The sequence below is a fragment of the Zonotrichia leucophrys genome, chromosome 1, assembly GCF_028769735.1.
Source record: "Zonotrichia leucophrys gambelii isolate GWCS_2022_RI chromosome 1, RI_Zleu_2.0, whole genome shotgun sequence".
Lineage (NCBI taxonomy): Eukaryota > Metazoa > Chordata > Aves > Passeriformes > Passerellidae > Zonotrichia > Zonotrichia leucophrys.
Window position 1 is genome coordinate 4,039,438 of NC_088169.1, and position 14,741 is coordinate 4,054,178.

General features: G+C 40.3%; 1 protein-coding gene across 4 annotated transcripts in view; it reads left to right on the top strand.

The window, feature by feature from the left end:
- Nucleotides 1–13,974, top strand: part of B3GALT5 (beta-1,3-galactosyltransferase 5) — a 38,833-nt gene extending 24,859 nt beyond the window's left edge. For 3 of the 4 annotated variants that reach the window (XM_064705463.1, XM_064705452.1, XM_064705473.1), the window contains 2 exons: nt 10,321–10,503; nt 11,133–13,974. In XM_064705463.1, the coding sequence (XP_064561533.1) occupies nt 10,423–10,503; nt 11,133–12,086 (1,035 nt within the window). In that variant the 5' untranslated portion in view covers nt 10,321–10,422 and the 3' untranslated portion in view covers nt 12,087–13,974. Of the gene's footprint in view, nt 1–8,647; nt 8,661–10,320; nt 10,504–11,132 lie in introns of those variants that run through there. The other variant, XM_064705482.1, reaches the window with a different exon arrangement.
- The last annotated feature ends 767 nt before the right edge of the window (nt 13,975–14,741 follow it).

Below are 14,741 nucleotides of genomic sequence, written 5' to 3' on the forward strand. Positions count from 1 at the left end.
AGCCACTCCAAGACACAAAAACTTTTTGTGTTTTGGTTTTGAGAGCAAAATTGCATTTAGGTCTGAGGATGCTTTTTTGGCTTATCAAAACAGATGTTGGGAGCAAGTTGGGTGGATGAGATCAAGGTTCATTAAGAGCTAATGGCTCTTGATTTTTATTTTTAATAAGGACGAGCATGCATCCTCTGGTCCAAAAGATTCCTGTGCCACAAAGGCCTTCCCTTCTGCCATGATCTTGATTTTCCTTTGGGCATCTGGGTAGGGACAGAGGCAGAACCTAAGGACACCTGGTTTGGACCATTGCAACCAAATTAAAAAAAAAAAAAAAGGCACCACAACTAATAATAATAATAATAATAATAATAATAATAATAATAATAATAATAATAATAATAATAATATTGTGGAAATTTCCACATCCAAGGTGACACTTCTGGATCTGAGTTGGAAACACTTTTCTGAGTGGATGACGCCCAGGAATGTTTGGTTTTTTTCTGTAAAAAGATGCAGCTATTAAATGTTTGAGCAATCTGCTGGGACTGTGGTTAACCACCAGTAAGGTGCCCTGTGTGGCACAGAAAATACAATTCAAAGGAGGAAATGGTACAAATTTGCCTCTGTCTGGGTGAGGTTAAGGAGTTATTGTGGGTCAGTTCTTGTGGGTTATTTCTCTTCTGAAACAGCCTCATAGCGCCATAGGGCAAGGAAGTGAAACTTGAAGAAACTCTTGCTCAGGTACTGAGCAATTTAACCAGTTTTAAACCTGAATTTTTAAACCTGAATTTTAACCTAAATTTATATTTTAATTTTTTGCTTTTTTTGACCATGGTTTTTCTTTGATCACTGTGAAAAATGTTTCTTTGCTTATTACAGCTGTGCCAGGTACTGAGCAATTTAACCAATTTTAAACCTGAATTTTTTTAAACCCGAATTTTTTAAATCTGAATTTTTTAAATCTGAATTTTACCCAATTTATATTTTGACATTTCTCCTTTTTTTGACCATGGTTTTTCTTTGATCGCTGCGAAAAATGTTTCTTTGCTTATTATAGCTGTGCCAGGTACTGAGCAATTTAACCAATTTTAAACCTGAATTTTTTTAAACCCGAATTTTAACCAATTTATATTTTAAAATTTCTCCCTTTTTTTGACCACGGTTTTTCTTTGATTGCTGTGAAAAATGTTTATTTGCCCATTATAGCTGTGCCAGTGTTTAGGCCATGTTGGCCATGCATATATCTGCATATTAAACCTGAATTTTTTAAACCTGAATTTTAACCAATTTATATTTTAAAATTTCTCCCTTTTTTTGATGCCAGTTTTTCTTTGATTGCTGTGAAAAATGTTTATTTGCTCATTATAGTTGTGCCAGTGTTTAGGCCATATTTGCCATAGATATATCTGTATATATCTAAATGTTATTTCATTTTAATCTATAATATAACATCTCACTCTAATTTTTCTTCCTCTAGGAAATTCATAATCCACTTATTTTTAACTATACATATTTTTAATTATTCTTAATTCTCTCCTTATCAAAACCCCAAGTGGTAAATAAAAACCAGCCCAACCTTCCACAAAGAAAATTCAGTCTGCTGTTGGAGCCACAGGGTCAATCAGCTAAATGGGTATTTAAGTGGGATTTGCAAATCCATAACAGAAATGCTCCTTTTCTATCTGATCTCTAATTGATGGCTCTGGGACAGAGCCACTGCCTGGACAGAAAACATTTCTGGAGAACCAGGGGCTCATTTTAAGCATGGAAAGATTAAAATAAAACCCATTTTTTTCCATGCAGATCCCATCACAGCAGGCCTGGGAGGAAAAAATGGGAGAAAAACTAAAGAAATGAAAATAACTGAGACAAAAAAACCTGCAACAAACCTAACAAAAACCCAAACAAAAAAAAAAAAACCCAACCAACCAAAACAAAACAAAACCCAAAAAACCTTAAAAAAAACCCCAAACAAAAAAAAACCAAAAAAAAAAAAAAAAAAAACCAAAAAAAAAAACCAAAAAAAAAAAAACCAAAATGGACAAAAACCCCAAAAAAACTCACAAAAAAAAAAAAAAAAACAAAAAAAAAGAAAAAAAAAAAAAAAAAAGGAGAGGATTGGGCCATAAATAATGACAAAAACCCAAAAATGAAACAAAAAAATAAACAAAAAAAAAAGGAAAAAAAGAAAGGAAAAAAAATTGAGAGGATTTGGCCATAAATAATGACAAAAACCCAAAAACGAAACAAAAAAATAAACAAAAAAAAAAAGGAAAAAAAGAACGGAAAAAAAATGGAGAGGATTTGGCCATAAATAATGACAAAAAAACCAAAAATGAAACAAAAAAAAAACAACAAAAAAAAACTCACAAAAAAACCCCCAAACATCAAACCCACAAAAAAAAAAAAAAAGGAAAAAAAAGAAAGAAAAAAAAAGAAAAAAAAGGGAGAGGATTTGGCCATTAATAACCCCAGTAACTCAGTGCTGAAGTGATAGAAACTGGTGTGTGTGGAGAAGAGGCTGGTGACAGGTATCAAAGGGAAAAAGGTTCATAAAATACATCACAAAAAGTTTTTCCCTTTGTCCTGCATTTTTTGGGGGTTTCCACTCTTTTTGCCTCCCAGTTTGGGGAGCACCCTGTTAATTCATAAAACTGGTGAGCCAGGCTCTGCATCAGCAGAAATGTCATTTTGGAGAGCTCCAGACTGGCCCCTGCTCCTCTGAAACTCTTGCATTTAGGAAAAAAAAAGTTTCCCGCTGTTCTTGACATTTTCTTATTATCTATGTGTGCTTAATCCTTCTCTGTGTCATGCTGAGCTTATGAAAAAGCAATTTAGGGGCTTTATTCCAAGGAAAATTGGGAGTTAGCAGCTTGTACCAGTCCTTATGGCAGGGCATGTGTTCCATTCAGGGATTAGGAGAGGCAAAAGGGAATAATGCTGCTGACTTTGTGCAGGATCTGAGTTTGGAGCTCCTGGTCCCACTCTTGAGTTGTGCCTCTGATTTTGGGGCTGTTTCAGTCTTTTTACAAAGCCAGGACTTCTGCAGGTGGCCCAAAGCATTTTTGCTCATTTGTGGTTTGGGTTTTTCCCTGGCTGATGTGTTTGACCTGGGTGCAGAACATCAGCAGCTGAGCCTGACAGCAGCTCTGCCCCAGAAAAGGTAAGAAAAGTTATTTTTTAAAAATTGATATTTCCAGGGGGACTCCAGACCTACTTCCCTGCCTCCCTGAGCTATCTGGCACACAGCCCTCATCTCCTGGAGCTCTTCAGATAATTACACTCATTAAAGGAGATGTCAGGTTAATTCTGAGGCAGTAATTAGGTTTTGGCATAGGAATAACCATGGATTGATGTCTGGGAAGCACAAAGGATTTGCACCAGAGTCACAGAGGGACCCCAAAACCAACCCATGGCAGGGTGGAGGAGGGATGAATCGAGTGGAAATAGGGATTTGAAAAATACAGAGTTTGGGATTGGGATCCCAAACTTGGCACCTCTTCATAGAATGATAAAAACCAGAGAACAACATTCCTTCTCTCTGCAGGATCCCAATCCAGACCTTGGCACCTTCTCATAGAATCCATGATAAAAAACACAGAGAACAAACATTTCCACCACCCCTTTAAGAGAGCTTAAAGAATAACTGGCAAAAAAAAATAAAATAATGTATTTTCTATATAAAATTATGTGGAGGTGTGCCCAGAGGATGATAAACATGTCTGGGAGGAGCAGATAAAGAGGTCTCCAGTGGGTTTTTGGCAAACTATGTAAAAAGAAGCAACAGAAAGAGTCAGAAAAGTTTATTCCTGCCAATTTTGGTGCCATTTCTGGTGAACCCACACAGGACAACTGCCTGGTGTCCCCTGAGGCAGTAATTAGGTTTTGGCATAGGAGTAACCATGGCTTGATGTCTGGGAAGCACAAAGGATTTGCACCAGGGTCAGAGGTATGAACAGAGGGACCCCAAAACCAACCCATGGCAGGGTGGAGGAGGGATGAATCTGGTGGAAATAGGGATTTGAAAAATACAGAGTTTGGGATTGGGATCCCAGACCTTGGCCACCTTCTTCATAGAATGATAAATAACACAGAGAACAAACATTTCCACCTCCTCTGCAGGATCCCAATCCCAGACCTTGGCCACCTTCTTCATAGAATCCCAATGATAAAAAACATAGAGAACAAACATTTCCACCTCCCCTTTAAGAGAGCTTAAAGACTAACTGGCAAAAAAAAATAAAATAATGTATTTTCTATATAAAATGATGTGGAGGTGTGCCCAGAGGATGATAAACATGTCTGGGACCATTGGAAGAACAGATAAAGAAGCCTCCAGTGGGTTTTTGGCAAACTATGTAAAAAGAAGCAACAGAAAGAAAGTTAGAAAAGTTTATTCCTGCCAATTTTGGTGCCATTTCTGGTGAACCCACACAGGACAACTGCCTGGTGTCCCCTGAGGCTCTGGGATTTTCCATGCTGGCACTTTCCTGGAGAAAATCCCAGATTCCCCCAGATTCCTTTGGACACAGGTAGGAACCCACTGTGACATTGAGGCATTCTCTTGAGTTTGGGAATCCTGCCCACATAAGACACCTGAAAATTGGTATTTTGGAATTGGGTGGTTTAGAATTTAATATCTTGAATGTCTTGGGTTACTTTGATATTTCGAAGCTTGATGTTCTGGTATTTTGAGGCAGAATTATTTTAGCATTTTGGAACTTGGTATTCTAATATTTTGAAACTGGGTTGGTTTGGTATTTTGGAGCTTAGTATTTCAATATTTTAAATATGCGTTACTTTGATATTTTAAAACTTGGCATTCTGGTATTTTAAAACAGAGATTTTGAAACCTGGTGTTCTAATATTTTGGTGGAACAGCTACCAGCATTTATATTGTAAATGAAAAATGAAAGTTTAAGAATTAGCTGTAAAGTCCTGTGCATAGAGAACTGAAAAGGGCAGCTGCAGGCATGGACAAGAGAGACATTAAGATAAGAAAACATTTGGGAGGAAGGTAAAAGTTGTCTGGCTCATATTTTTATAGGACAATGCTCAGATGATATTAGAATTAAACTACCAAAAATACAAGAAATGGATGGTTTTAATACATAAACTACTGGATGTTGTATGGGCAGGGTATCAAAAAAAGGAAAGGAAAGGAAAGGAAAGGAAATTTCAAGGAAAGGAAAGGAAAAAAGGAAAGTAAGGAAATGAAATAAGGAAAGGAAAAAAGGAAAGAAAAAAGGAAATGAAATAAGGAAATGAAATAAGGAAATGAAATAAGGAAATGAAATAAGGAAATGAAATAAGGAAAGGAAAGGAAAGGAAAGGAAAGGAAAGGAAAGGAAAGGAAAGGAAAGGAAAGGAAAGGAAAGGAAAGGAAAGGAAAGGAAAGGAAAGGAAAGGAAAGGAAAGGAAAGGAAAGGAAAGGAAAGGGAAAGGAAAAAACTAAACAGAGAATGATAGCAATTATAAAAGAAAACAGCAAAAATTCTTAACCCCAAGGAGGAGTCCTGTGACAAGGGAAGGGGTTCAGTTCCCCATCTTCATTAGGAAGATTGGGAACTCATCAACACACAAATCACAAAATAAATATAAATATTGGAATTAGGAGTATGCTCAGGTAAAACCTGGGACTCCTCCAAAGCCTCTCATGGCAACAGCAGAGCCTCTGGTAAGAGCAACCCCAAGAAATCAAAACCTGCAATTTTCTGAAGACACAGGAACCAATTATTCAGTATTAAATACCAATTAGTCAGTGTTAAATACCAATTATTCAGTATTAAATATCAATTATTCAGTATTAAATATCAGTTAGTCAGTATTAAATGCAAGGGAAGTTTAGATGCCTCCATCACAGTTGTTGGTGCCACTGGAACTTGTGAACTCTGCCCCTTTTTCAAACCTGTTAAGTTCAAACCAGAAAAATTATAATAACTTTTAAAATTATTATTATTAATAATAATAATTTTATTTGTTTATTTTATTATAAAAATTATGATATAATAAATAAATAACCCATCAATTTTTGTACCCAGCTCTCCAAAACTGTTATTAAGGAAAAACTTACTGGGAAAATTGAGTGCAAAAATCAAGTTTCAGGAAGGATACATTCAAATTAAAATCCCTGCATCTAAATACATGGAAACTTCGATTTTTGTATTACACTGACTTCCCAATCTGAACCCATCCCAAAGAGAATTAAGGATGCAGTAATCCCCTTTGTGTGGGCCAGGGAGATTCCTGGAAAATCAAAAAGAGCAGAACCTGTGAGAACCAAATTAAATCAGACAATGGCCTGGTAAGATAAAGCCAATATCCTTAAAATTAAAACATTGAAAAGGCTCATTACCTGAGATTAAGAAAATTTTAAGGTACAGGCTGTTGATGAACTCCAATTTTGCCAGAAAAATATGAAATGTGAAGATTTCCAGTTAGTACAAGACTCAGGAGCAATTAATAAAATGGTTAACTAACCCAAAAATTGCTAAATTACCCAAAATACTCATAACCACACTAAAAAAAAAAAAAGTAAATAAATAAATAAATTTGGAATGGCTCACTGTAATAGATTTAAAGGAATTTTGAATTATTAGTTCACCCTTTGTATGGAGTTTTAAATATTTTATATAGTAATAGCCAAACAGAGTTTATAGCCATGAATACTTTTAAATACAGAAATACTTTATTATATGGCCTGCTGGTACTCAGGCTGCTTTCAAATGGCTTTGAAAGCCCTGATGAGGTCTCCAGCTTTGGGCTTCCTAGATCCTGTGAAATGTTTTGAATTATTCCCTCATGCCAAGGCTGGCCCTGCTGTTTGTGAGCAGTCACAGTTACAGAGATATTAAACCAGAATATAGCACAAAAATTCAGTTAATCAGAATTTTATATTCTAAATTTCCCCCTGGTGGATGGGTAGTCACCCCTGCTGGACAAGGAATAGTTTCTGAGGGAATAAATTAGGGATGGAGGTTATCAAATGTAGAAACTCTCCTGGAGATTATTGGCAAATTGGCTTTACAGAACCTCCATGCAAAGAGAGTTGTAAATTTCTTTCAGTGGATCCCTGTTCTGGGTGGCTGAAGCATTTCCCTGTTGCACCAACATGGCAAAAGCAGTAGAGGGAATATTTCTAAATCAGTTATTTCCATGCTTTGGAGCTCTTCTAGGAATTTCATCAGACAGAGGCTCTTGTTTTATTTCAGGAATTGTGGGACAAACTAGCAAAGCCTTGGGAATCCAGTGGGATTTACACCCTCCATGCTGGCCACAAGAAAGGAAGCAATAATTAATTACACTATTAAACTTAAATTATTACCCCAGCCAGGATAAAATTGAGGAAAAAGAATGAACAGCCTTGCAACTGGAGACTTGCTCATGTCTGTATCTCCATAGTTCACCAAAATCTTTGTTTGCCAAAAACACCTTTGGAGTTTCACTGAGGGATTTGGCATGAAAATTCCCATGAAAATTTCAAATAGCTAAAATATTAAATGTAACTAATTGCTGGATATGTTCTCAAGGCTCCACAGAACCCCATGGCCCTAAGGAAAAATTTGCTATTATAGGACAAGAATGTTGCGCTTACATCAAGGATGAGTTTGAAGCCCAGCAGACAAAAATGGATAGAAAAAGCAATGGAAGAGTGACAGAAAGAAGAAAATTCTTTGATGAGGTTGGCTTAACTCATGGCCACCAATCTGGGGACTGCTACAAAATGCAGATTGTGGAGTCATCTGTAACCACTGCAGAGTGTTTACTTGTTTGTTTGTGTTCACTTGCTGTAACACTTTGTGCTGGAAAATGAAGTATTGTGACTTGCCTAAAAGAGACAATCTCAAGGAAAAGGAAGGATTTGATAAATAACAAAGAGAATAAAACATTTCAGCTCCCCTTAAGATGCTGGGAGAGAGCAGAGTCTTTTTTTTCTATGTGTTTATTTCAGGTGAGTGTGAGAAGAGGCTGCAGCTCCCACATGGTTTGGTGCCAGGATTCCATGCAAGCCACAGAGACCCATGAAGTGCCAGTCAGCTTAAGAAAAGTCTCTAGGATATGGAACAGGCAATTTTTTTGGCAAATATTTTGCAGTTGGAACAACAAGAGATGGAAATAATATTGAGATAATTAAAACCCCTGATTTCTAACTGAAAGCGCAGAGAAAAATCAAATATTTCATCATGCAGAAGGACTTTATATAAAACCAGAAATACTTGTTTTGATGCAAAATGGGGATGGGAGGAGGGCTCAGCATCTCAGGGGTAAGGAGACAACACCAGGGTGATTTAATTCCCTGACAGAGAAACTTCAGTGCTCTGAGGAACTGCCCTGACTGCAAAAATGTAAAATGGTTTTAGTGTTCAGGAACAATTTTAGTGTTCAGAAACAATTTTAATGTTCAGAAACATCCCTGTTCATCTGAAAGCAAGGATTGAATGGATGGTTTTTGAAGAAATATGGCCTTGGCAAGAGGAGGAAGCAGCCCGTGTGTCTGTCACCCCTTTCCCTTGGAGTTCTCCCAGTGAATGCCAGGTTGGACATTGGGGTTGGAGCAGCCTGGGACAGTGGGAGGTGTCCCTGCCATGGCAGAGGTGGCACTGGATGATGTTTAAGGTCCTTTTCAACCCAAACCATTCCATGGTTCTATGGTTCTTCTTATCAAGGTCAGTTGATAAGGACCTGCTGGGAGAGGATCCATGGATGCCTGTGCCACTTGCAAAGCTTCTAAAATAAAATATTTACAATTTGCATGCATTTGGCAGCATTTGCATTGCCCAGCTGTGTGTGTTTGTGGGTTTTTGTGTGTGTGCTCCTTCACACATGGGCTGAAAGGGGAAGGCAATCAGATTCTGGAAAGAAAAAATGGTAAAGGTGGGAGGCTGCTCACCCAGCTGTCCAAATCAAGGACAGTTTAAAAGGTTTTTTTAGATCTGTTACCAATGCTGGAAACAAAAGTAAATAATGGTAATTTTACATTAGTCTGATTCTACTGAAATCTTGTAAAATGGTTGTTGTGTGTTATGGCACCTTGCACATTTGTGGAAAGGTTTTCATGGGTTTTAACAGAGTGTTGCTCTCCATTGTTTCCTTAGTTCAGTGTGTGGTTTGTACATGTTCTGGAATTTCTGTAACAGAGAAATATCAGACTCTTAAACAGACTTCTGTGAGCTGGTGACAGGAAAAAACCTCTCTACATCTCCATTGTCAACCTCAGAACACCTTCCTGTCCTGAACACACAATTCAGGTCATTCATGTGCTTCCTCCCAGGCCACTGAAAAGTGTGAGAACAGATGCAGAGCAGAATTTAGTATAATTTTTTGTATACGCATATAATATAACTGCAATTTTACATAGGTATTTAACTAAAGCAGTTGTAAAGTTAATTACAAGACTACTGTGAGCTATAAATACAAGAAAAAAAAATCAGATCTGAGAATTACTCAGATTACTCTTTAAGGATAAAGAGAATTAAAATTTAAGTGCCAGAAGAAATGTGAACTTTTGAAATATGGTCAAAATTGATTAGTGAATCATTGCAAAAATGCACTTCACTGTGGGAGCAGTTCCAGTAAACCAAGACTCCAATTCTCCTTGTTTCATGCTTTGAGAATTCCCAGAAGTCAATGGGATTATTCTTGGGGGTAAAATGAGCAGGATTTGGTTCCAGAGACACCTGGAACTTCCAAATGAGTTTCAATCCTGCAATGCAAAACCTCTGATTGCCTGGAAAGGGGAATTTGAGCAAAAGGAAGGCACTGAGGTGATTTGGGGGAGTCTACACAGAACATTCCTGGTCAGAAGGCAGAGATCAAATTTCCATTAAATCTGCAGCTCTGGCCATGGTTTAACTTGGTTTCCAGCTGTGTTTCCAGATACAATTCCTTGTTGAGAAGGGGGAAGGTGGAAGGGTTGCCCTGGTAAAAAATGCCCCATCCCAGAGCTCTAAAATAGCAGTAGGAGAGTCTATGAATTACTGGAATAAGAAGTCAAGTCTTAAATTCCTCTCACCAGGTTAATTCGTGGAGATGTGTCATATTTTTGGCACTGTAAGGATTTGGGGGTTGCTTTGATAATTTTTCTCTCACTCAAAAATTTCTATTAGATTTATAACCAGATGTCCAGCTCATTAATCTCTTACAAGGTTAAAGGAGTGAGCATTGTTGTTGTTTGGATCTTTCTCATTTAAAAAGGGAAGGGGAATAGGAGAAGCCCCTTCTCACCTCAGCATGTCCTGGTGAGTCACTCAAACTCTGCACAGGCTGCAACATCACATTAAATAATAATGTGACCCTCTGCTGTTTTGGTTCTTTTCTCTTTTTCAGAGCAGCTGACCCAGCTTCAGAAATGTGACTCATGGCCCCTCCAGCAAAGGGATCAGGAGCAGTTTCTGGGTTGGTGCAAGAGCCCCACGGGAGGCAGAGGTGATGAAGATGAGAGGAACCTGGCTGGCTGTGACCCTGGGACAGCTGCTGGCTCTGGGACACAGGCACAAATGGAAAAACATGGTATGTACACCAAAAAAAACAACAACCCAAAAAACCCAAACCAAACCAAAACAAAAACCAAAACCAAAACCAACAAACAAAGAACCCCAAAACCCACAATAAACAATTAAAAAAAACCCCAAACCCACAAAAACCAACCAAACAAAAACCCCAAAACCCCACAAAATACAAACAAACAAAAGCCCCAAAACCCCATGAAAAACAAACAAATAAAAAACTCCAAAAACCCCCCAAACACTGCAAAAACCCAAAAGACTGTTATTCTCTTCCCTCTGAGACAGATACATAAATCTGCTCCTTCTCTGGCCCTGGTGGGTCTAAACCTGGTTTGTAGGATGCTGAAAATGGGGAGGGGGCTTGAAGGACCAGCCTGGGTGACCTGGTGTTAATGGACAGGCTTGTGTGGTTTCTGAGGACACACTGGCCTGGAGGGCAGATTCAGGTTAAGCCCAAGTGTGAATCTGCCAGCAGAACATCTCCTGGGGGTGACAGGAGGAGAAATGCAGGTGGCTGAGTAGCCTCAAACAGCAGCTTCCCTTCAGAGCTGACCTGGCTTTGAATCAGAGGAGCACTGAGAGGAACCAGACATTACTTTTATGGATGTGCTGCTCCTCTTTGTTCCTTTTCAGATGGATTCCAGGAAGTTCAGGCTGTTTGTCTGCCTGGTGGGGCTCAGCAGTGCCAGCCTCTGGCTTTTCCACACCTGGACCGAGTTGTGCCTGTTCTGTGAGAGCAGCCAGGGCTACCTGCTCCCCATGGAGCCCTTCAGGAGGACGGAAGGGAACTTCTCCCAGCTCCCAGACGTTGACTGCCACAAGGACCCCCCTTTCCTGGTGCTGCTGGTGGCGTGCTCGTTCCAGCAGCTGGATGCCAGGATGGCCATCAGGCACAGCTGGGGCAGGGAGAGGACGGTGGCTGGGAAGCGCTTGGTGACCCTGTTCCTGCTGGGGAGCCCTGGGGAGCCCAGCCAGCAGGCCGGCCTGGCTGCTGAGAGCCAGACATACAGAGACATCATCCAGAAGAACTTCACAGACACCTACTACAACCTGACCCTGAAAACCATGATGGGCATGGAGTGGATGCACAGGTTTTGCTCCCAGGCCAGCTTCGCCATGAAAACCGACACGGACGTGTTTGTCAACGTGTTTTACCTCACCGAGCTGCTCCTGAGGAAAAAGAAGAGCACTGGGTTCTTCACAGGGTTTTTAAAGCTGCACGAGTACCCCATCAGGACAAGAAGGAGTAAGTGGTATGTGAGCAGGGAAGAGTATCCAGGGGCGACCTACCCACCCTTTTGTTCCGGGACTGGATATGTTTTATCCAGCGACGTGGCCAGCCAGATCTATAACATTTCTGAGAGTGTTCCCTTCATCAAACTGGAGGATGTGTTCATAGGGCTGTGCCTGGACAAATTAAAGATTCAGCTGCAGGAGCTGCACTCGGAGCAGACGTTTTTCCCAGAAAGGATCAGGTTCTCTGTTCCTCGCTTCAGGAAAATCGTGACGTGCCATGGGATCAAACCAGCTGAGCAGATGAGCTACTGGAACCACCTGGTGGCAGCCACCCAAGGAGGAGTGCTCTAGCACCTGCCCTGCCCCACTGAACAGACTGAAATTCTCTGCTTTTACGGGGCTGCTCCCCACTCCAGCAAAATCCCAATTAACTCCAGCTCCGTCACGTTAAAGGATTCAGAAATGGTTATTTTAATCATAGAATCAGAGAATGTTTAAGGTGGGAAAAGATCTCCAAGATCATTGAGTCGAACCTTTGACCAAACACCACCTGGTCAACTAAACCAGAGCACTGAGTGCCACATCCAGTCATTCCTTGAGCATCTCCCTGGGCAGCTCCTTCCAGTGCCCAATGAGTTCCCAATCCAGTCATTCCTTTCCTTCCTTTTCTTCCTTTCCTTCCTTTCCTTTTCTTTTCAAATCCTTCTTGGCAATGATTTCCCACATCCAGCCGTTCCTTGAGCACCTTCCTGGGCAGCCCCTTCCAGTGCCCAATGATTTCCCAATCCAGTCATTCCTTTCCTTCCTTTCCTTTCCTTCCTTTCCTTCCTTTCCTTCCTTTCCTTCCTTTCCTTTTCTTTTCAAATCCTTCTTGGCAATGATTTCCCACATCCCATCATTCCTTGAACACCTCCCTGGGCAGCCCCTTTTAGTGCTCAACCACCCTTTCTGTGAAAAAATTCCCTATTTCTGTCCAAAAACCTGCAAACCTCCTTCTCTCCATTCACTCCCACCTCTGTGCATCCTTCTCTATACAAGTTACATTTTTTTTCCTGCTAACCCACCTTCCAAATCTTGCTGCCAGAGTCCTGGGAACATTTCTGCTGTGCCAAACAAAAAAAAAAAAGTCAAAGCACTTTTGTTCAGGGAATAAAATCTGCACCGTCTTCTTGATGAATTGCTGCACCCATCTCTGCAGGCGCTTAAGGGATGGCATTTGTAGCTGTCAGGATGCTCCTCCTGGCACAGGGAGCTGCAGCCCTGCCCTTGCAGCCAACTCTGAGTGGGCTGAGCTTCACCCTGGCACAGATCCCTCCTTCATCGACACAAAATTGTATTTTATTTTTGCAGAGATGGCAGAATTGGCCCATGCAATGCTCTCAGGACAACCTTGGGCAGTGCAGGTCAGCTGGTGGAGGTGTAAAAGCTGCTGCAGCTGTTTCCTTGTCTGTGCTTCCTGCTGAAAATAATCCATGATGGAGCCAATGCAGGGTGTCTGCTCTTCCCATTAAAACAGACCCTGGAGACATCTTTTATATTTGTGTCTCACTTGGATTGCCTGAGAGCTGCTGTGAATGGCTTGCCAAGGCTAAACCAGAGTCACTTACAGTGATTTAGACTTTTTATTTTTTTTTTCCAAAGAGAAACTGGGTGTGTGAGGGAGAAGACAGGAGGATTTTTCTCCTTTTATAACAAGTCCTAGTGCAAAATGTGCTCAAGTAATCATTCAGGCTGGGAGCTCTATTTCTTATTTTCACTCCCAGGCAAGGACTCATGAAATCTTTGGGATGATGAAAAGTTTCAGAGATAAGGAGAGGGGTCTTTACAGCAGATGCTGAAAAATCCCTCAGGGCTCTGAGGAGGGAGAAGGGAGCTGAGAAATCCTCCCTTATGCAATGGTCCTGTTTGATTTTCCTGCAGGCACAGTTAGAGCTGATAACACAGGTCAGTGTTATCAGCATGGAATGCCTGTAATGTTTTTTGGAAGGGTTTTTTCTAAAAAAGCAGTGAAAGTGGAGCTCTTCCCAAGGGGAGCTGAGGGGATCCAACATCCAGCATGGTAAAAGCTTGGAAGAAAGGAAGGAAAACAGATTTTATTATTTTGGAGTTATTTATTTTTAAAGTTTCTTTTCATTGAAGAGAAGGGCCTTCCTTCCTTCCTTCCTTCCTTCCTTCCTTCCTTCCTTCCTTCCTTCCTTCCTTCCTTCCTTCCTTCCTTCCTTCCTTCCTTCCTTCCTTCCTTCCTTCTTCCTTCCTTCCTTCCTTCCTTCCTTCCTTCCTTCCTTCCTTCCTTCCTTCCTTCCTTCCTTCCTTCCTCCTTCCTCTCCTCTCCTCTCTCCTTCCTCTCCTCTCCTCTCCTCTCCTCTCTCTCCTCTCTCCTCTCCTCTCCTCTCCTCTCCTCTCCTCTCCTCTCCTCTCCTCTCCTCTCCTCTCCTCTCCTCTCCTCTTCTCGCAAGGATTTCCCAAGTATCTCATTTTACTTGCCTGTGTCTGAAGAGCAGGGTAAATATTTTCAGCAGGAAGATCCTGAGAAGTGTTTAATAATGGTCATAATGTGTTATTTATCTTCCTCTGGTGTAACCCGAGATCATGCACTTATTTTTGACCAATGATGATGAAAGAAACAATGTTTGTTTGTCAGAAGAATGGTCTTTTGCATTTTAAGCTTATTTAATAAAATTTTAATATTTTATTTTAAGAATTAAAATATTTAAATAGCTGCATTTTGCTTAAAATTCAGCTATTTTTGAATACTTTTGCTGCCTTCAGAAGGCATGATGGCTCAGACTGATAAAGCCAAGCCAACATCTTTTTAATCACTATTTTTTCCATGTAATATGCAGAAATATCTTGTGTCATTCATTGCTGTTGTGACCAAGGTGCAAGATGGTTATTCCTTTAATTTATGGAAATATGGTGAGCAGAAAGGAATTTATCCTGGTCATTCCTAGCTCCTTGTCTGAAGGGGCAGAGCTCTGAGAGCTGGGACAGCATCATCAGCCTGAT